A 22,358-nucleotide genomic window follows, 5' to 3' on the forward strand; every position below is an offset into this window, starting at 1 on the left:
AGATGTAACGTAAAATTTCAGAGTTTTTCCACAATACCTGACGAACATTTAATTTTTGGGCTTCCGTGGCGCAATGGTTAGCACGTTCAGCTGTTAATCGAAAGGTTGGTATTTCGAGCCCACCCGGGAGAGGTGTTGTGGGGTCTCAGATGTAGCGTAAAAAGTCATAACTTTTCCACAATACCTCACAACCATTAAATTTCTGATCTTCCGTGGCTCAATGGTTAGCGCGTTCGGCTGTTAACGAATAGGTAGGTGGTTCGAGCCCATCCGGGAGCGGTGTTGTGACGTCTCAGATGTGAAGTAAATAGTCAAGGTTTTTCCACAATACCTGACGAACATTTAATTTTTGGGCTTCCGTGGCGCAATGGTTAGCGCGTTCAGCTGCTATTCAAAAGACTGGTGTTTTGAGCCCTCCCGGGAGCGGTGTTGTGACGTCTCAGATGTAACGTAAAATGTTAGAGTATTCCCACAATACCTGACGACCATTTAATTTTTGGGCTTCCGTGGCGCAATGGTTAGCGCGTTCAGCTTCTATTCAAAAGACTGGTGTTTTGAACCCTCCCGGGAGCGGTGTTGTGACGTCTCAGATGTAACGTAAAATGTCAGAGTTTTTCCACAATACCTGACGAACATTTAATTTTTGGGCTTCCGTGGCGCAATGGTTAGCACGTTCAGCTGTTAATCGAAAGGTTGGTATTTCGAGCCCACCCGGGAGAGGTGTTGTGGGGTCTCAGATGTAGCGTAAAAAGTCATAACTTTTCCACAATACCTGACAACCATTTAATTTCTGAGCTTCCGTGGCTCAATGGTTAGCGCGTTCGGCTGTTAACGAATAGGTAGGTGGTTCGAGCCCATCCGGGAGCGGTGTTGTGACGTCTCAGATGTGAAGTAAATAGTCAAGGTTTTTCCACAATACCTGACGAACATTTAATTTTTGGGCTTCCGTGGCGCAATGGTTAGCGCGTTCAGCTGCTATTCAAAAGACTGGTGTTTTGAGCCCTCCCGGGAGCGGTGTTGTGACGTCTCAGATGTAACGTAAAATGTTAAAGTATTCCCACAATACCTGACGACCATTTAATTTTTGGGCTTCCGTGGCGCAATGGTTAGCGCGTTCAGCTTCTATTCAAAAGACTGGTGTTTTGAACCCTCCCAGGAGCGGTGTTGTGACGTCTCAGATGTAACGTAAAATGTCAGAGTTTTTCCACAATACCTGACGAACATTTAATTTTTGGGCTTCCGGGGCGCAATGGTTAGCACGTTCAGCTGTTAATCGAAAGGTTGGTATTTCGAGCCCACCCGGGAGAGGTGTTGTGGGGTCTCAGATGTAGCGTAAAAAGTCATAACTTTTCCACAATACCTGACAACCATTTAATTTCTGAGCTTCCGTGGCTCAATGGTTAGCGCGTTCGGCTGTTGACGAATAGGTAGGTGGTTCAAGCCCATCCGGGAGCGGTGTTGTGACGTCTCAGATGTGAAGTAAATAGTCAAGGTTTTTCCACAATACCTGACGAACATTTAATTTTTGGGCTTCCTTGGCGCAATGGTTAGCGCGTTCAGCTGCTATTCAGAAGACTGGTGGTTTGAGCCCTCCCGGGAGCGGTGTCGTGACGTCTCAGATGTAACGTAAAATGTCAGAGTTTCTCCACAATACCTGACGAACATTTAATTTTTGGGCTTCCGTGGCGCAATGGTTAGCACGTTCAGCTGTTAATCGAAAGGTTGGTATTTCGAGCCCACCCGGGAGAGGTGTTGTGGGGTCTCAGATGTAGCGTAAAAAGTCATAACTTTTCCACAATACCTCACAACCATTAAATTTCTGATCTTCCGTGGCTCAATGGTTAGCGCGTTCGGCTGTTAACGAATAGGTAGGTGGTTCGAGCCCATCCGGGAGCGGTGTTGTGACGTCTCAGATGTGAAGTAAATAGTCAAGGTTTTTCCACAATACCTGACGAACATTTAATTTTTGGGCTTCCGTGGCGCAATGGTTAGCGCGTTCAGCTGCTATTCAAAAGACTGGTGTTTTGAGCCCTCCCGGGAGCGGTGTTGTGACGTCTCAGATGTAACGTAAAATGTTAGAGTATTCCCACAATACCTGACGACCATTTAATTTTTGGGCTTCCGTGGCGCAATGGTTAGCGCGTTCAGCTTCTATTCAAAAGACTGGTGTTTTGAACCCTCCCGGGAGCGGTGTTGTGACGTCTCAGATGTAACGTAAAATGTCAGAGTTTTTCCACAATACCTGACGAACATTTAATTTTTGGGCTTCCGTGGCGCAATGGTTAGCACGTTCAGCTTTTAATCGAAAGGTTGGTGGTTCGACCACACCCGGGAGAGGTGTTGTGGGGTCTCAGATGTAGCGTAAAAAGTCATAACTTTTCCACAATACCTGACAACCATTTAATTTCTGAGCTTCCGTGGCTCAATGGTTAACGCGTTCGGCTGTTAACGAATAGGTAGGTGGTTCGAGCCCATCCGGGAGCGGTGTTGTGACGTCTCAGATGTGAAGTAAATAGTCAAGGTTTTTCCACAATACCTGACGAACATTTAATTTTTGGGCTTCCGTGGCGCAATGGTTAGCGCGTTCAGCTGCTATTCAAAAGACTGGTGTTTTGAGCCCTCCCGGGAGCGGTGTGGTGACGTCTCAGATGTGAAGTCAAAATTCAAGGTTTTTCCACAATACCTGACGACCATTTAATTTTTGGGCTTCAGTGGCGCAATGGTTAGCGCGTTCAGCTGCTATTCAGAAGACTGGTGGTTTGAGCCCTCCCGGGAGCGGTGTCGTGACGTCTCAGATGTAACGTAAAATGTCAGAGTTTTTCCACAATACCTGACGAACATTTAATTTTTGGGCTTCCGTGGCGCAATGGTTAGCGCTTTCAGCTGTTAACCGAAAGGTTGGTGGTTCGAGCCCACATGGGAGAGGTGTTGTGGGGTCTCAGATGTAGCGTAAAAAGTCATAACTTTTCCACAATACCTGACAACCATTTAATTTCTGAGCTTCCGTGGCTCAATGGTTAGCGCGTTTGGCTGTTAATGAATAGGTTGGTGGTTCGAGCCCACCCTGGAGAGGTTTTGTAGGGTCTCAGATGTGAAGTAAAAAGTCAAGGTTTTTCCACAATACCTGACGACCATTTAATTTTTGGGCTTCCGTGGAGCAAGGGTTAGCGCGTTCAGCTGCTATTCAAAAGACTGGTGGTTTGAGCCCTCCCGGGAGCGGTGTTGTGACGTCCCAGATGTAACGTAAAATGTCTGAGTTTTTCCACAATACCTGACGAACATTTAATTTTTGGGCTTCCGTAGCGCAATGGTTAGCACGTTTAGCTGTTAATCGAAAGGTTGGTGGTTTGAGCCCACCCGGGTGAGGTGTTGTGGGGTCTCAGATGTTGCGTAAAAAGTCATAACATTTCCACAATACCTGACAACCATTTAATTTCTGAGCTTCCGTGGCTCAATGGTTAGCACGTTCGGCTGTTAACGAATAGGTTGGTGGTTCGAGCCCATCCGGTAGCGGTGTTGTGACGTCTCAGATGTGAAGTAAAAAGTCAAGGTTTTTCTACAATACCTGACGACCATTTAATTTTTGGGCATCCGTGGCGCAATGGTTAGCGCGTTCAGCTGCTATTCAAAAGACTGGTGTTTTGAGCCCTCCCGGGAGCGGTGTTGTGACGTCTCAGATGTAACGTAAAATGTTAGAGTATTCCCACAATACCTGACGACCATTTAATTTTTGGGCTTCCGTGGCGCAATGGTTAGCGCGTTCAGCTGCTATTCAAAAGACGGGTGTTTTGAACCCTCCCGGGAGCGGTGTTGTGACGTCTCAGATGTAACGTAAAATGTCAGAGTTTTTCCACAATACCTGACGAACATTTAATTTTTGGGCTTCCGTGGCGCAATGGTTAGAACGTTCAGCTGTTAATCGAAAGGTTGGTATTTCGAGCCCACCCAAGAGAGGTGTTGTGGGGTCTCAGATGTAGCGTAAAAAGTCGTAACTTTTAAACAATACCTGACAACCATTTTATTTCTGAGCTTCCGTGGCTCAATGGTTAGCGCGTTCGGCTGTTAACGAATAGGTTGGTGGTTCGAGACCATCCGGGAGCGGTGTTGTGACGTCTCAGATGTGAAGTAAAAAGTCAAGGTTTTTCCACAATACCTGATGACCATTTAATTTTTGGGCTTCCGTGGCGCAATGGTTAGCGCGTTCTGCTGCTATTCAAAAGACTGGTGTTTTGAGCCCTCCCGGGAGTGGTGTTGTGACGTCCCAGATGTAACGTAAAATGTCAGAGTTTTTCCACAATACCTGACGAAAATTTAATTTTTGGGCTTCCGTGGCGCAATGGTTAGCACGTTCAGCTGTTAATCGAAAGGTTGGTGGTTCGAGCCCACCCGGGAGAGGTGTTGTGGGGTCTCAGTTGTAGCGTAAAAAGTCATAACTTTTCCACAATACCTGACAACCATTTAATTTCTGAGCTTCCGAGGCTCAATGGTTAGCGCATTTGGCTGTTAACGAATAGGTTGGTGGTTCGAGCAAATCCGGGAGCGGTGTTGTGACGTCTCAGATGTGAAGTAATAAGTCAAGGTTTTTCCACAATACCTGACGACCATTTAATTTTTGGGCTTCCGTGGCGCAATGGTTAGCGCGTTCAGCTGCTATTCAAAAGACTGGTTTTTTGAGCCCTCCCGGGAGCGGTGTTGTGACGTCTCAGATGTAACGTAAAATGTTAGAGTATTCCCACAATACCTGACGACCATTTAATTTTTGGGCTTCCGTGGCGCAATGGTTAGCGCGTTCAGCTGCTATTCAAAAGACGGGTGTTTTGAACCCTCCCGGGAGCGGTGTTGTGACGTCTCAGATGTAACGTAAAATGTCAGAGTTTTTCCACAATACCTGACGAACATTTAATTTTTGGGCTTCCGTGGCGCAATGGTTAGAACGTTCAGCTGTTAATCGAAAGGTTGGTATTTCGAGCCCACCCAAGAGAGGTGTTGTGGGGTCTCAGATGTAGCGTAAAAAGTCGTAACTTTTAAACAATACCTGACAACCATTTTATTTCTGAGCTTCCGTGGCTCAATGGTTAGCGCGTTCGGCTGTTAACGAATAGGTTGGTGGTTCGAGACCATCCGGGAGCGGTGTTGTGACGTCTCAGATGTGAAGTAAAAAGTCAAGGTTTTTCCACAATACCTGATGACCATTTAATTTTTGGGCTTCCGTGGCGCAATGGTTAGCGCGTTCTGCTGCTATTCAAAAGACTGGTGTTTTGAGCCCTCCCGGGAGTGGTGTTGTGACGTCCCAGATGTAACGTAAAATGTCAGAGTTTTTCCACAATACCTGACGAAAATTTAATTTTTGGGCTTCCGTGGCGCAATGGTTAGCACGTTCAGCTGTTAATCGAAAGGTTGGTGGTTCGAGCCCACCCGGGAGAGGTGTTGTGGGGTCTCAGTTGTAGCGTAAAAAGTCATAACTTTTCCACAATACCTGACAACCATTTAATTTCTGAGCTTCCGAGGCTCAATGGTTAGCGCATTTGGCTGTTAACGAATAGGTTGGTGGTTCGAGCAAATCCGGGAGCGGTGTTGTGACGTCTCAGATGTGAAGTAATAAGTCAAGGTTTTTCCACAATACCTGACGACCATTTAATTTTTGGGCTTCCGTGGCGCAATGGTTAGCGCGTTCAGCTGCTATTCAAAAGACTGGTTTTTTGAGCCCTCCCGGGAGCGGTGTTGTGACGTCCCAGATGTAACGTAAAATGTCAGAGTTTTTCCACAATACCTGACGAAAATTTAATTTTTGGGCTTCCGTGGCGCAATGGTTAGCACGTCCAGCTGTTAATCGAAAGGTTAGTGGCTCGAGCCCACCCGGGAGAGGTGTTGTGGGGTCTCAGTTGTAGCGTAAAAAGTCATAACTTTTCCACAATACCTGACAACCATTTAATTTCTGAGCTTCCGTGGCTCAATGGTTAGCGCGTTTGGCTGTTAACGAATAGGTTGGTGGTTCGAGCCCACCCTGGAGAGGTGTTGTAGTGTCTCAGATGTAACGTAAAAAGTCATAATTTTTCCACAATACCTGACGACCATTTAATCTTTGGGCTTCCGTGGCTCAATGGTTAGAGCGTTCGGCTGTTAACGAATAGGTTGCTGGTTCGAGCCCAACCGGGTGCGGTTTTGTGACGTCTCAGATGTGAAGTAAAAATTCAAGGTTTTTCCACAATACCTGACGACCATTTAATTTTTGGGCTTCCGTGGCGCAATGGTTAGCACGTTCATCTGCTATTCAAAAGACTGGTGGTTTGAGCCCTCCCAGGAGCGGTGTTGTGACGTCTCAGATGTGAAGTAAAAAGTCAAGGTTTTTCCACAATTCCTGAAGACCATTTAATTTTTGGGCTTCCGTGGCGCAATGGTTAGCGCGTTCAGCTGCTATTCAAAAGACTGGTAATTTGAGCCCTGCCGGGAGCGGTGTTGTGACGTCTCAGATATACGTAAAATGTCAGAGTTTTTCCACAATACCTGACGACCATTTAAATTTTGGGCTTCCGTGGCGCAATGGTTAGCGCGTTCAGCTGCTATTCAAAAGACTGATGTTTTGAACCCTACCGGGAGCGGTGTTGTGACGTCTCAGATGTAACGTAAAATGTCAGAGTTTTTCCACAATACCTGACGAACATTTAATTTTTGGGCTTCCGTGGCGCAATGGTTAGCACGTTCAGCTGTTAATCGAAAGGTTGGTGGTTCGAGCCCACCCGGGAGAGGTGTTGTGGGGTCTCAGTTGTAGCGTAAAAAGTCATAACTTTTCCACAATACCTGACAACCATTTAATTTCTGAGCTTCCGAGGCTCAATGGTTAGCGCATTTGGCTGTTAACGAATAGGTTGGTGGTTCGAGCAAATCCGGGAGCGGTGTTGTGACGTCTCAGATGTGAAGTAATAAGTCAAGGTTTTTCCACAATACCTGACGACCATTTAATTTTTGGGCTTCCGTGGCGCAATGGTTAGCGCGTTCAGCTGCTATTCAAAAGACTGGTTTTTTGAGCCCTCCCGGGAGCGGTGTTGTGACGTCTCAGATGTAACGTAAAATGTCAGACTTTTTCCACAATACCTGACGAACATTTAATATTCGGGCTTCCGTGGCGCAATGGTTAGCACGTTCAGCTGTTAATCGAAAGGTTGGTGGTTCGAGCCCACCCGTGAGAGGTGTTGTGGGGTCTCAGATGTAGCGTAAAAAGTCATAACTTTTCCACAATACCTGACAACCATTTAATTTCTGAGCTTCCGTGGCGCAATGGTTAGCGCGTTCTGCTGCTATTCAAAAGACTGGTGTTTTAAGCCCTCCCGGGAGCGGTGTTGTGACGTCCCAGATGTAACGTAAAATGTCAGAGTTTTTCCACAATACCTGACGAAAATTTAATTTTTGGGCTTCCGTGGCGCAATGGTTAGCACGTCCAGCTGTTAATCGAAAGGTTGGTGGCTCGAGCCCACCCGGGAGAGGTGTTGTGGGGTCTCAGTTGTAGCGTAAAAAGTCATAACTTTTCCACAATACCTGACAACCATTTAATTTCTGAGATTCCGTGGCTCAATGGTTAGCGCGTTCGGCTGTTAACGAATAGGTTGGTGGTTTGAGCCCATCCGGGAGCGGTGTTGTGACGTCTCAGATGTGAAGTAAATAGTCAAAGCGAAATTCAAAAGTTTAGGGTACCACAATGATGAATATATGGCAAAAATATTAAACTGCACTAAACATTGCAATTAGGGTAAAAAATTCAAATAAATTTTAAGCTTAATCCACTCTCACGAACCACGCTCAAATTAAGATTAAAACCTCACAAGTTTTTCGTACAGCCACAGTAGTTTCCTATTTCACTTTCAAATTAATTTAAATGATCATTAAAATATATCAAAAGCGCATACTACTTGTATTATAAACTAAATCCACACTAGATTAACAAGATAAGCCGTTAAATTAAACTCGATCAATTATAATTAATGTGAAATTAACCCAAAATACGAATGTTTTGGGTAAATTCATGGATACCTTATAATTAATCTAACAAATTAAAATTAAAACTACACTTATCTTTCACCCAGCCTCCACTTTCCTGTTTAATTCTTACGATTAATTAAATTGTCATTTAAAAGCATTTTTCCCCCATTTTGAAAAGAGAGCCATTGAAAAGGAGCGATATTTAAAAGTTTTGGGGCAAAATAGTGATTGTTCCGCAAGAGTCAAACAGTCACGCCTCTAAAGTTTGCAGCTAGGGAGAATTTCTTGTTCAAACTCGTTTAATAAACAGAAATAAGACTAGTAAAAGAAGATCAGCCGTTAATTTCAACTTAATAACCATATTTTACGTGAAATTAATCGAAAACAATACGTTTTTTGGGTAACTTTAGATAAATCTTAACTGAAATAATAAAATAAGATCAAACTACGCGAGTTGTTCTTTCAGCTTAAATGTTTTCCTATTTAACACTAAAATTAATTACATTTTCACTATAATACATTAATGGGCTCCAAATACAAAATTTTAGGGTAAGGAATGTGTCAAAATGAAACTTTTCCATTTAAATTTTAATTAGGCCTGTGCGAGTCCAGTTTTTTAGGGTTCGAGTCGAGTCTCGAGTCCTTAAAAAAGCTCTCATAGAATCTCGAGTCGAGTCTTTTAATTGGTATCGAGTCCTCGAGTCCTTAAGTCAGCTTAAGAACTAGGTTTCAAGTCCTGTGTCGAGTCCTGATAATTTATGGCAAGTATAATAATATAATATAATTTATGGCAAGTATAATTTAGTATGACATCTCCCGTTGGCAGTATTGGGGGTTTTACATATAGGAAGCTGTTGGTCTGATCTCGACAACACTGTCCATATTTCAAATACCGTCATTTTTAAACTTCTTTAATAAATAAAGTACAACATTATTTGCTTATCGAAATCAATGTTTTTGAATATAAGTTAAATGTAATTAACGATACTTAAGTACTTCTTTAAGCAATTAGAAATAGATCAACCCCAAATGTATGACGGTAAAGCAAAAATAAAATTATTCAAATTTTAATTACAAAAAGACTGAAGTGACAGATATTATAAAAAAACGTCTTGGTTTGGACCAAGGCCGAAAAAACAAACGATATGTGTGAGGTTTATCATTTGACTGAAGTTTCAGATATTGCAATTGTTTTAGTTATTTTTATCCATTTAATCCTTAATCAATATTAAATTCAATCAAATGATTTTACTGTTAATCGATCTAGTCCCTCTAAATTAATTGAAAAAATTACATATCTACGCTTTTTCAAGAACAATTACATTTTCCGAAAACATTTTATCATGAAATTAATTATTTTGAAGGGATTTCGTGTCGTTGCTCACTAACTTGTAAGCACCTTGACGGGCATAGTTTTAATTGTTGCTGGCTTAACAAATTTTCAAGTTTGCACCAAAAAAGTTTAAATCTGTAGTAAGTTTCTGAGAAGACTGATTTTAGAGAAAATATGATAAAGAACTTTTTTTCTCAAACTAATGTCGTCTTCTTGAGACAAAGCAACAATGCTTATCCTGTGTGGTTTCGTTTAGTAGGTGGCTCTCTGTAGCACAGGAAAAATATGATATCGGCAATATCGGTATAAATATAACCAGCAGTAAGATAAGGGACTAGAATTAAAGTGCCCTAGCATTGGTAATAGAGCCTAGCATTGGTAATAGAGCCTAGCACTAGTGAACAAATTTGACGATTTTATGCCGCTTCCATCACCAAGTGAAGAGTTTGGTTACCTCGTTACTTCTAGTCCCTTATCTTACTTCTGATATAACCGAAGGTAAGGGTAAAGATTACATAAAAAGAAATACTTCTCAGTACCAATGACTTGTTATATTCATTTCATGCGGAAATAATATGGGTATACACATTATTCATTAACAGTTATGCGAAGGTCACACTTTACTCCGACCCCCCTTCCTCTATTTTCCCAATATAAAAATTTTTAAAAGCACCAGTGGTTCAAGTGTATGGGTCATCTGAGCCGTCGCAACACACTCAGCCAATAATACCATATAGTTCGAAACCTTTTCACATTAGTGACTCTCCGGACTTGCCCGCCAACCTTAATAACCTAAAACTATAAAACATTCCTGTACATGAATGATTATGGTTGTGGCTTGTCACTCACTAGCGCCTGAAGGACCGATCACTCAGTGTAATTTGTGTACATTTGTAAGTGAGTAGACCATTTTAGAAATTACATACAGAGAAACTAAAACACAAGGGTGATGCCGCCATTGGGGTCTTCTCTCTCTCGCCTAGAAGCACCGCTATAGGCAGAGCGAATTGACTCCGTCTGGCGGTGACCCTTGGTGCGAGGGATAATACCCCAATGGTGGCCTCGCCCCTGTGTGTTTTCCGAAATGGTCTTTAAGCGTGCTAAAATGATTACGCGTAATACGTAACCGGTGTACAAGTAGCGCCAACAATGTAGAAAGGGGTGGTGACGTTTCAAATGAAGACTGAGTTATGACCAAGAAATTCTAAAGCACGGAGAGGAAAATTGCAGTGCAATGTTTTCTTCATAGAGGCGACAATAGAAATGTAGCATTTAGATTAAATTTTTACATTTTCCTTTCGAATTATGTCAAAGTTCGCTTGCTCTTTTTAGAAAGTCAATAGAATATTTCAAACATTCTATGTTGATAGCTCAACACGTACTCCCTTCAAAATAATTAATTTCATGATAAAATGTTTTCGGAAAATGTAATTGTTCTTGAAAAAGCGTAGATATGTAATTTTTTCAATTAATTTAGAGGGACTAGATCGATTAACAGTAAAATCATTTGATTGAATTTAATATTGATTAAGGATTAAATAAATAAAAATAACTAAAACAATTGCAATATCTGAAACTTCAGTCAAATGATAAACCTCACACATATCGTTTGTTTTTTCGGCCTTGGTCCAAACCAAGACGTTTTTTTATAATCCAAAGGAGATCCCAGTATCTCTTGTAGAACAAGAGTTATGAGCCCTCAAAGTTTTGTGCAAAAATCATAAGTAACATAATAAAATAAGTGAGACGATACCAAAGTTGACGAACACTTTGCTTAATATCTCGGCCCCTGTTTGTCGTAGCTCAATGTTTTAGAATGGTTAGATGGGGGACAATTTGGACTTTAACATATCCTAAGGACATCCCCGTATCTCTAGTAGACACAGAGTTATGGGCCTGCAAATTATAGTCTAATGCATTTCCTATGGACGGGTTGTTTGTTTACGTTTAGCTTAATTACTCGGCCCCTGTTTGTCGTAGCTCAATGTTTTTAGTATGGTTAGATGGGGGACAAATTGGACTATAACATACTCAAAGGACATCCCCGTATCTCCAGTAGAAACAGAGTTACGAGCCTGCAAAGTATAGTCTAATGCATTTTCTATGGAGGGGTTTGTTTGTTCACGTATTGCTTAATTACTTGACCCTGTTCTTTCGATTAAAAATAATAACATATCTTTAGTGTAGCGGTTATCGCATCCGCCTCACTCCCGGAAGGCCACAGGTTCGAAACCGCGAAGTTTTTTTTTTTTGCTTGGAACATGCAAAGATCTTTATAATTATCCGAACATTTGTGTCAAGGTGACATTATTTACATCCCCGTATCTCTGGTAGAACCAGAGTTACGAGCCTCCAGAATTTAGTCTAATGTATTTCCTATGGAGGGGTTTGTTTGTTTACGATTAGCTTAATTACTCGACTACTGTTTGTCGTAGCCCTAATTCTTAGTATGGTTAGATTACAGACAAATTGGACTAAAACATACTCAAAGGACATCCCCGTATCTCCAGTAGAACCAGAGTTACTAGCCTGCAAAGTTTATTTTCAAAAATCAAAAGTAACCTTCCAACAATAAGTGAGACAAAAAATAAGTTGACGACGATATTGAGGTAGCCTCAAGTTTAAAGTATCCTTGTATGGGGAGCAAAGAGTACTATAACATATCCAAAGGAGATCCCAGTATCTCTTGTAGAACAAGAGTTATGAGCCTCCAAAGTTTAGTGCAAAAATCATAAGTAACATAATAAAAATAAGTGAGACGATACCAAAGTTGACGAACATTTTGCTTAATATCTCGGCCCTTGTTTGTCGTAGCTCAATGTTTTTAGTATGGTTAGATGGGGGACAATTTGGACTATAACATATCCTAAGGACATACAGAAAAATTGGACTAAAACATACTCAAAGGACATCCCCGTATCTCCAGTAGAAACAGAGTTACGAGCCTGCAAAGTATAGTCTAATGCATTTCCTATGGAGGGGTTGTTTTTTTACGTTTAACTTAATTACTCGGCCCCTGTTTGTCGTAGCCCAAAGTTTTTAGCATGGTTAGATGGGGGACAATTTGGACTATAACACATCCGAAGGACATCCTCGTATCTCCAGTAGAAACAGAGTAACGAGCCTGCAAATTATAGTCTAACTCATTTCTTATGGAGGGGGCTTGTTTCTTTACGTTTTGCTTAAGTACTCGGCTCCTGTTTGTCGTAACCCAAATATTTTAATATGGTTAGATGGGGGACAAGTTGGACAATACCATACTCAAAGGACATATCCGTATCTCCAGTAGAAACAGAGTTACGAGCCTGCAAATTATAGTCTAACTCATTTCCTATGGAGGGGGTTTGTTTCTTTACGTTTTGCTTAAGTACTCGGCCCCTGTTTGTCGTAGCCCAAAGTTTTTAGTATGGTTAGATGAAGGACAAGTTGGACTATAACATATCCTAAGGACATCCCGGTATCTCTAGTAGACACAGAGTTATGGGCCTGCAAAATATAGTCTAATGCATTTTCTATGGAGGGGTTTGTTTGTTCACGTATTGCTTAATTACTTGACCCTGTTCTTTCGATTAAAAATAATAACATATCTTTGGTGTAGCGGTTATCGCATCCGCCTCACTCCTGGAAGGCCACAGGTTCGAAACCGCGAAGTTTTTTTTTTGCTTGGAACATGCAAAGATCTTTATAATTATCCGAACATTTGTGTCAAGGTCACATTATTTACATCACCGTATCTCTGGTAGAACCAGAGTTACGAGCCTCCAGAATTTAGTCTAATGTATTTCCTATGGAGGGGTTTGTTTGTTTACGATTAGCTTAATTACTCGACTACTGTTTGTCGTAGCCCTAATTCTTAGTATGGCTAGATGGGGGACAAATTGGTCTATAATATACTCAAAGGACATCCCCGTATCTCCAGTAGAAACTGAGTTACGAGCCTGCAAAGTTTATTTTCAAAAATCAAAAGTAACCTTCTAACAATAAGTGAGACAAAAAATAAGTTGACGACGATATTGAGGTAGCCTAAAGTTTAAAGTATCCTTGTATGGGGAGCAAAGAGTACTATAACATATCCAAAGGAGATCCCAGTATCTCTTGTAGAACAAGAGTTATGAGCCTCCAAAGTTTAGTGCAAAAATCATAAGTAACATAATAAAAATAAGTGAGACGATACCAAAGTTGACGAACATTTTGCTTAATATCTCGGCCCTTGTTTGTCGTAGCTCAATGTTTTTAGTATGGTTAGATGGGGGACAATTTGGACTATAACATATCCTAAGGACATACAGAAAAATTGGACTAAAACATACTCAAAGGACATCCCCGTATCTCCAGTAGAAACAGAGTTACGAGCCTGCAAAGTATAGTCTAATGCATTTCCTATGGAGGGGTTGTTTTTTTACGTTTAACTTAATTACTCGGCCCCTGTTTGTCGTAGCCCAAAGTTTTTAGCATGGTTAGATGGGGGACAATTTGGACTATAACACATCCGAAGGACATCCTCGTATCTCCAGTAGAAACAGAGTAACGAGCCTGCAAATTATAGTCTAACTCATTTCTTATGGAGGGGGCTTGTTTCTTTACGTTTTGCTTAAGTACTCGGCTCCTGTTTGTCGTAACCCAAATATTTTAATATGGTTAGATGGGGGACAAGTTGGACAATACCATACTCAAAGGACATATCCGTATCTCCAGTAGAAACAGAGTTACGAGCCTGCAAATTATAGTCTAACTCATTTCCTATGGAGGGGGTTTGTTTCTTTACGTTTTGCTTAAGTACTCGGCCCCTGTTTGTCGTAGCCCAAAGTTTTTAGTATGGTTAGATGAAGGACAAGTTGGACTATAACATATCCTAAGGACATCCCGGTATCTCTAGTAGACACAGAGTTATGGGCCTGCAAAATATAGTCTAATGCATTTTCTATGGAGGGGTTTGTTTGTTCACGTATTGCTTAATTACTTGACCCTGTTCTTTCGATTAAAAATAATAACATATCTTTGGTGTAGCGGTTATCGCATCCGCCTCACTCCTGGAAGGCCACAGGTTCGAAACCGCGAAGTTTTTTTTTTGCTTGGAACATGCAAAGATCTTTATAATTATCCGAACATTTGTGTCAAGGTCACATTATTTACATCACCGTATCTCTGGTAGAACCAGAGTTACGAGCCTCCAGAATTTAGTCTAATGTATTTCCTATGGAGGGGTTTGTTTGTTTACGATTAGCTTAATTACTCGACTACTGTTTGTCGTAGCCCTAATTCTTAGTATGGCTAGATGGGGGACAAATTGGTCTATAATATACTCAAAGGACATCCCCGTATCTCCAGTAGAAACTGAGTTACGAGCCTGCAAAGTTTATTTTCAAAAATCAAAAGTAACCTTCTAACAATAAGTGAGACAAAAAATAAGTTGACGACGATATTGAGGTAGCCTAAAGTTTAAAGTATCCTTGTATGGGGAGCAAAGAGTACTATAACATATCCAAAGGAGATCCCAGTATCTCTTGTAGAACAAGAGTTATGAGCCTCCAAAGTTTAGTGCAAAAATCATAAGTAACATAATAAAAATAAGTGAGACGATACCAAAGTTGACGAACATTTTGCTTAATATCTCGGCCCTTGTTTGTCGTAGCTCAATGTTTTTAGTATGGTTAGATGTGGGACAATTTGGACTATAACATATCCTAAGGACATACAGACAAATTGGACTAAAACATACTCAAAGGACATCCCCGTATCTCCAGTAGAAACAGAGTTACGAGCCTGCAAAGTATAGTCTAATGCATTTCCTATGGAGGGGTTGTTTCTTTACGTTTAACTTAATTACTCGGCCCCTGTTTGTCGTAGCCCAAAGTTTTTAGTATGGTTAGATGGGGGACAATTTGGACTATAACATATCCGAAGGACATCCTCGCATCTCCAGTAGAAACAGAGTAACGAGCCTGCAAAGTATAGTCTAACTCATTTCCTATGGAGGGGGCTTGTTTCTTTACGTTTTGCTTAAGTACTCGGCTCCTGTTTGTCGTAACCCAAATATTTTAATATGGTTTGATGGGGGACAAGTTGGACAATACCATACTCAAAGGACATCCCCGTATCTCGAGTAGAAACAGAGTTACGAGCCTGCAAATTATAGTCTAACTCATTTCCTATGGAGGGGGTTTGTTTCTTTACGTTTTGCTTAAGTACTCGGCCCCTGTTTGTCGTAGCCCAAAGTTTTTAGTATGGTTAGATGAAGGACAAGTTGGACTATAACATATCCTAAGAACCTCCCGGTATCTCTAGTAGACACAGAGTTATGGGCCTGCAAAATATAGTCTAATGCATTTTCTATGGAGGGGTTTGTTTGTTCACGTATTGCTTAATTACTTGACCCTGTTCTTTCGATTAAAAATAATAACATATCTTTAGTGTAGCGGTTATCGCATCCGCCTCACTCCCGGAAGGCCACAGATTCGAAACCGCGAAGTTTTTTTTTTTTTGCTTGGAACCAGCAAAGATCTTTATAATTATCCGAACATTTGTGTCAAGGTCACATTATTTACATCCCCGTATCTCTGGTAGAACCAGAGTTACGAGCCTCCAGAATTTAGTCTAATGTATTTCCTATGGAGGGGTTTGTTTGTTTACGATTAACTTAATTACTCGACTACTGTTTGTCGTAGCCCTAATTCTTAGTATGGCTAGATGGGGGACAAATTGGTCTATAACATACTCAAAGGACATCCCCGTATCTCCAGTAGAAACAGAGTTAGGAGCCTGCAAATTTTTTTTCAAAAATCAAAAGTAACCTTCTAACAATAAGTGAGACAAAAAATAAGTTGACGACGATATTGAGGTAGCAATTGGAATTTTTTCTGGAAGAAGTGGACAAGTCGTGGCAAGTCATCGATGATGCGCATGTCAAGGTGGTCTCGTTGGACGCTGAAAATGCTGGCCTGCATGAACGGAAATGGGATGACTTATTCACGTTGTATACGAATTCGAAATGCGCACTTAAATCTATGCTAGCCACTATGGTTCCAATCTCGACACGTCAGTTGTCTGTAGGGTCACATTCGGAGATCAAATTACCTAAAATCAACCTCCCAACGTTCGCGGGAGAAATACATAATTGGATATCATTCCGGGACATGTACCTCACTGCCATCCACAACAATCAAGAATTATCAGATGCCCAGAAATTTACCTATCTCAAGTCAAGTTTAACCGGAAACGCCGTAAATCTAATCAAATCACTCACCATTTCTGATGCCAATTACACCATTGCTTGGGATACGGTCACCAAGAGGTTCGAAAACAACAGAGAACTCTACTTTGCCATTATGAGACGATTCTGCTCGCTGCCCATGATACCAACCAGCAACTCAAATGCCTTACGATCGATCGTGGATGCGGCGATGGAATGTACCAGAGCTCTCGACACTCTTCCGATAGCGAATAAATGGGATGCCGTTCTGTTGTTCCTTCTAACCCAGAAGTTAGATCCGTCCTCTAAGGAGCAATGGGAACTTAGTCTCAAGAACACAGAGATACCAAAATCAAGCGATCTGCTGGAATTTATTGAACAAAGAGCGCGCTCCTTGGCGGCATCATCATCCGGTCGCAATCCTCACGTCACAAGGAACCCAGTGACGTTGCACACCAGAACTGGAGCATCGTCCTCAGATGGTAAATGTTCGTTCTGTTCCGCCAATCATTTCAATTTCCGATGCCCAAGACTGTCCGCTATGAAGGTCCACGAAAGACGATCATTAGTACAGCAATCGAACCTTTGTTTCAACTGCCTTCGGACGGGACATAGAGTGAAAGAATGTCCACTGGAAAAATACTGCAAGACCTGCGATAAAAAGCATCACTCCCTTCTTCACGTGGAAGTTGAGAAACCAGACAAAGAGTCAAGTAGTCAACCATCCAATACAAAAGAGTCCGATAGACAACAACCAAGCCAGGCGCAGAATTTTCATGTCCAGGACGCCGCCTGTGCAAGGGATGATTCCATACTAGCTACCGCTGTAATCAAAGTAAAAACTGCGCAAGAGACAGCCCTTCAAGTTCGAGCTCTATTGGATGGCGGATCGACTGTATCGTGCATCTCCGAAGCGTGCATGGCGAGACTGGGCCTCGCACGAAAGAAAGTCCAGACGGAAGTAGTAGGCCTAGGTGCGACGCAACTCGGTCGAGCTAGAGGACTTACTCAGGTTCATTTCAAACCATTCTTCGAGGACACAACGTCAGAAAGGTTTTGTGTCAACGCTTATGTATTGAAGAAAATCACATGTCAGCTACCTTTACGAAAATATGATACAAGCAATTGGCCTCATCTCAGGAAGCTGCGACTGGCGGATCCCGAGTTTAACATCCCTGGCGACATTGATGTACTGTTGGGTGCTGACGTATTTTTCAAACTCCTTTTAAATGGGAAACGAACCAAGGATGCCTTTTCTCCGGATGCGATCAATTCCAAGCTAGGATGGCTGGTTTCCGGGCCGACGAGCATTGACCAACCTAGAGTACACCTTCATCATACTCTCACACTCGAAGAAACCCTGAATCAATTTTGGGCGATTGAACAAGTGCCAAAGACACAAGTCATGACGCCGGAAGAAAAAGCTTGCGAGGAGGATTTTCTAAAGTTCCATTACCGAGATCCAGCCGGAAGATTCGTGGTACGCATACCAATGAAAGAGCCAACGATTCCTCTTGGATCTTCGCGCGAGATAGCCCTGAGAAGATTCTACCAAATTGAAAGGAAGATCGACGCACGCCCGGAGTTGAAAGCCTTATACGAAGGATTCATGGAACAGTACGAAGAGTTGGGACATATGTCGAAGATCTTGCCAGAGAACCAAAAGAAGTCTGCAAGAGTCTATATTCCTCATCACTATGTAATGAAAGATTGGAACCAAACCTGTAAATTCCGAGTGGTCTTCGATGCATCTTCTAAGACCACCTCTGGATTCTCCTTCAACGACGCGCAACTCGTGGGTCCAGTGGTCCAAGATTCGCTATATGCCATTGTCATGCGGTTCAGAATACATCGTATTGCCTTTGTCGCTGACATCATGAAAATGTACCGCCAGATACTAGTAGTCCCAGAACAACGAAATCTGCAATGCATACTGTGGCGGTCGACACCCAAGGCTCCTGTTCAAGAATTCCAATTGAACACTGTAACCTATGGAACAGCCTCGGCACCCTTCTTGGCAACTCGAGTATTGCAGGAGCTGGGCGACACGGGGTTACATGAACATCCGTTGGGAGCTGCGATTATCAAAAGGGATTTTTACATGGACGATGTAATGAGCGGAGGACAAACCGCAACACAAACCAAGATCGCTATATACCAGATTCGCTCACTGTGCGATGGTGCCGGTTTCCGACTCAGTAAATTTGCCTCAAACGACCCTGATTGTTTAACAGAAGTACCGCCTGAGTTACAAGATTCCAAGAACATACTAGCGATGGATGACGATGCTCTTGTCAAGACACTCGGACTTTACTGGGATACGAGGAAAGATCAGTTCCTGTTCAAAGTACAACCTGCGCCCTGTCAGTTACCTCTTACGAAGAGGACTCTACTTTCCGAAATATCGAAGATCTTCGATCCCATGCGTTGGCTTGCCCCCATCATTATTCGCACGAAAATCTTGATGCAGGATGTATGGAAGGAGAAAATCGATTGGGATGCCGAAACTTCCGTAGGAGTTCAAACATTATGGGCGGATTTCAAGAATTCCATTATAAACATTCAAGATCTTCGAATAGACCGATGGATGCATTCTTTACCTGAGATATCCGTTCTCGAACTTCACGGATTTTCGGATGCATCCGAGAAAGCATACGCTGGAGTGGTATATCTGAGATCGGTCGATCAAGCTGGAAATGTCCACATTTCATTACTCACAGCAAAGACAAGAGTGGCTCCGGCAAATAAAGCGATATCAATCCCGAGGATGGAGCTCTGTGGTGCATTGCTCCTTGCGGATCTCATGGAAACAGTTCAAGAGTCCTTAAATCTGAACTTCAATCAAGTTAAAGCTTGGACAGATTCGACCATCGTATTATGTTGGCTGTCCTCTTGTCCACGTCGATGGAAGACGTTTGTCGCAAACCGGGTTTCAAGAATTCAAGAGATAATTCCGGTATCACACTGGCATCATGTTCCCGGACTTGAGAATCCAGCTGATGCAGCCTCCAGAGGAGTATCAGTGCCCGAGCTACTAAACCATAAACTCTGGTGGAAGGGACCTCTATGGCTATCCAGTCGGGAGCCGTGGCCAACTCCATCCATTTCGGATTCCAAGACGAATGCCACAGCCATCGAAGAAGAAGAAAAAATCGTCATTATGACCACAAGAATAATTGTTGATAACGACATCTTTACACGGTTCTCTACGCTTCTGCGACTACGACGCATAACAGCATGGATACTTCGTTTCAAACATAATGGCCTGAACAGTTACCGGAAGAGACAAGACCCCAACTTCAAAGCCGTAATACTTTCTGGTCCCTTGACAAGCATGGAATTAGAGAACGCGTTGCTCACATTAGTAAAGATAGTCCAAGCCTAAATGTTTCCGGAAGAGATAGAGTCCTTACGCCAGAGTAATCCGTTGCCGAAGCGAAGCAAACTACTATGTCTACATCCTGTCTTGGATTCCATCGGGGTCCTCCGTGTAGGAGGAAGACTTAAACACGCAGATCTCGATAAAGCCACAAAGCGTCCAATTCTGCTACCGAGACATCACAAATTTACGGAGATGGTCATTCAAGAGGCCCATACCCAAAATCTGCATGCTGGTACTCAGATGGTTAGAGCATCCTATCATTAAAGTATTGGATCATTCGAGGAAGAGATGCAGTAAGACACCAAATTCGGAAATGTGCAGTCTGCACCAGATATCGTGCCGCCACCGCTAACCAGATGATGGGTGATCTACCAAGGGCTCGAGTTCAATACTGCCGAGCATTTGCGAGAACTGGCGTTGACTACGCAGGACCCTTTTATCTTCGTCCAATCACTCCGAGAAGCAAGACATCCTACAAGGCTTACTTATCCCTTTTTGTATGCTTCGTGACGAAGGCACTACATCTTGAAATTGTCTCATCACAAACCACCGAAGCCTTTCTGGCAGCATTGCGCCGATTCACTTCAAGACGTGGGAAGCCTAGCGATATATATAGCGACTGTGGAACGACCTTCGTTGGGGCCGCCAAGGAACTAAAGGAATTTATGAAACTGATTCAGTCAAATCCACACAATGCAGCTGTCGCAGATCATCTTTCCGCACAGGGCATAACATGGCATTTTAACCCTGCCGGAGCCCCACATTTTGGCGGACTATGGGAGGCCGGCGTCAAGTCGGTAAAATACCACCTACATCGAGTCATTGGTAACACCAGACTGACCTACGAAGAGTTCTCAACCGTAGTCACACAGATAGAGGGTTGCCTAAATTCAAGACCGTTAACTCCGCTTTCATCGGATCCCACCGATCTTAATGTTCTCACAGGGTCAAGTAATTAAGCAATACGTGAACAAACAAACCCCTCCATAGAAAATGCATTAGACTATATTTTGCAGGCCCATAACTCTGTGTCTACTAGAGATACCGGGAGGTTCTTAGGAAATGTTATAGTCCAACTTGTCCTTCATCTAACCATACTAAAAACTTTGGGCTACGACAAACAGGGGCCGAGTACTTAAGCAAAACGTAAAGAAACAAACCCCCTCCATAGGAAATGCATTAGACTATTTTTTGCAGGCTCGTAACTCTGTTTCTACTCGATATACGAGGATGTCCTTTGAGTATGGTATTGTCCAACTTGTCCCCCATCTAACCATATTAAAATATTTGGGTTACGACAAACAGGAGCCGAGTACTTAAGCAAAACGTAAAGAAACAAGCCCCCTCCATAGGAAATGAGTTAGACTATACTTTGCAGGCTCGTTACTCTGTTTCTACTGGAGATACGAGGATGTCCTTCGGATATGTTATAGTCCAAATTGTCCCCCATCTAACCATACTAAAAACTTTGGGCTACGACAAACAGGGGCCGAGTAATTAAGTTAAACGTAAAGAAACAACCCCTCCATAGGAAATGCATTAGACTATACTTTGCAGGCTCGTAACTCTGTTTCTACTGGAGATACGGGGATGTCCTTTGAGTATGTTTTAGTCCAATTTGTCTGTATGTCCTTAGGATATGTTATAGTCCAAATTGTCCCCCATCTAACCATTCTAAAAACATTGAGCTACGACAAACAGGGGCCGAGATATTAAGCAAAGTGTTCGTCAACTTTGGTATCGTCTCACTTATTTTATTATGTTACTTATGATTTTTGCACAAAACTTTGAAGGCTCATAACTCTTGTTCTACAAGAGATACTGGGATCTCCTTTGGATATGTTATAGTACTCTTTGCTCCCCATACAAGGATACTTTAAACTTGAGGCTACCTCAATATCGTCGTCAACTTATTTTTTGTCTCACTTATTGTTAGAAGGTTACTTTTGATTTTTGAAAAAAAACTTTGCAGGCTCCTAACTCTGTTTCTACTGGAGATACGGGGATGTCCTTTGAGTATGTTATAGACCAATTTGTCCCCCATCTAGCCATACTAAGAATTAGGGCTACGACAAACAGTAGTCGAGTAATTAAGTTAATCGTAAACAAACAAACCCCTCCATAGGAAATACATTAGACTAAATTCTGGAGGCTCGTAACTCTGGTTCTACCAGACATACGGGGATGTAAATAATGTGACCTTGACACAAATGTTCGGATAATTATAAAGATCTTTGCTGGTTCCAAGCAAAAAAAAAAAAAAAACTTCGCGGTTTCGAACCTGTGGCCTTCCGGGAGTGAGGCGGATGCGATAACCGCTACACTAAAGATATGTTATTATTTTTAATCGAAAGAACAGGGTCAAGTAATTAAGCAATACGTGAACAAACAAACCCCTCCATAGAAAATGCATTAGACTATATTTTGCAGGCCCATAACTCTGTGTCTACTAGAGATACCGGGAGCGGTGTTGTGACGTC

The 22,358-nt window shown here is 42.3% G+C and overlaps 2 protein-coding genes across 2 annotated transcripts; both read left to right on the forward strand.

The window, feature by feature from the left end:
• The first annotated feature begins 16,323 nt into the window (after positions 1-16,323).
• LOC149670754 (uncharacterized) lies at positions 16,324-19,881 on the forward strand. Its single transcript, XM_089840462.1, has one exon. The coding sequence runs from the start codon at positions 16,324-16,326 to the stop codon at positions 19,879-19,881; it is 3,558 nt and encodes a 1,185-aa protein (XP_089696588.1).
• Positions 19,882-20,837, forward strand: LOC149670755 (uncharacterized). The gene is made up of 2 exons (XM_089840463.1): positions 19,882-20,110; positions 20,200-20,837. Exons 1-2 carry the CDS (start codon positions 19,882-19,884, stop codon positions 20,835-20,837), a joined length of 867 nt encoding a protein of 288 aa, XP_089696589.1.
• Positions 20,838-22,358: the final 1,521 nt, after the last annotated feature.

This window comes from Phalangium opilio, unplaced genomic scaffold (genome assembly GCF_054372755.1).
Source record: "Phalangium opilio isolate 3A_F unplaced genomic scaffold, DU_Popi_V2 ptg000054l_1, whole genome shotgun sequence".
Classification (NCBI taxonomy): Eukaryota; Metazoa; Arthropoda; class Arachnida; order Opiliones; family Phalangiidae; genus Phalangium; species Phalangium opilio.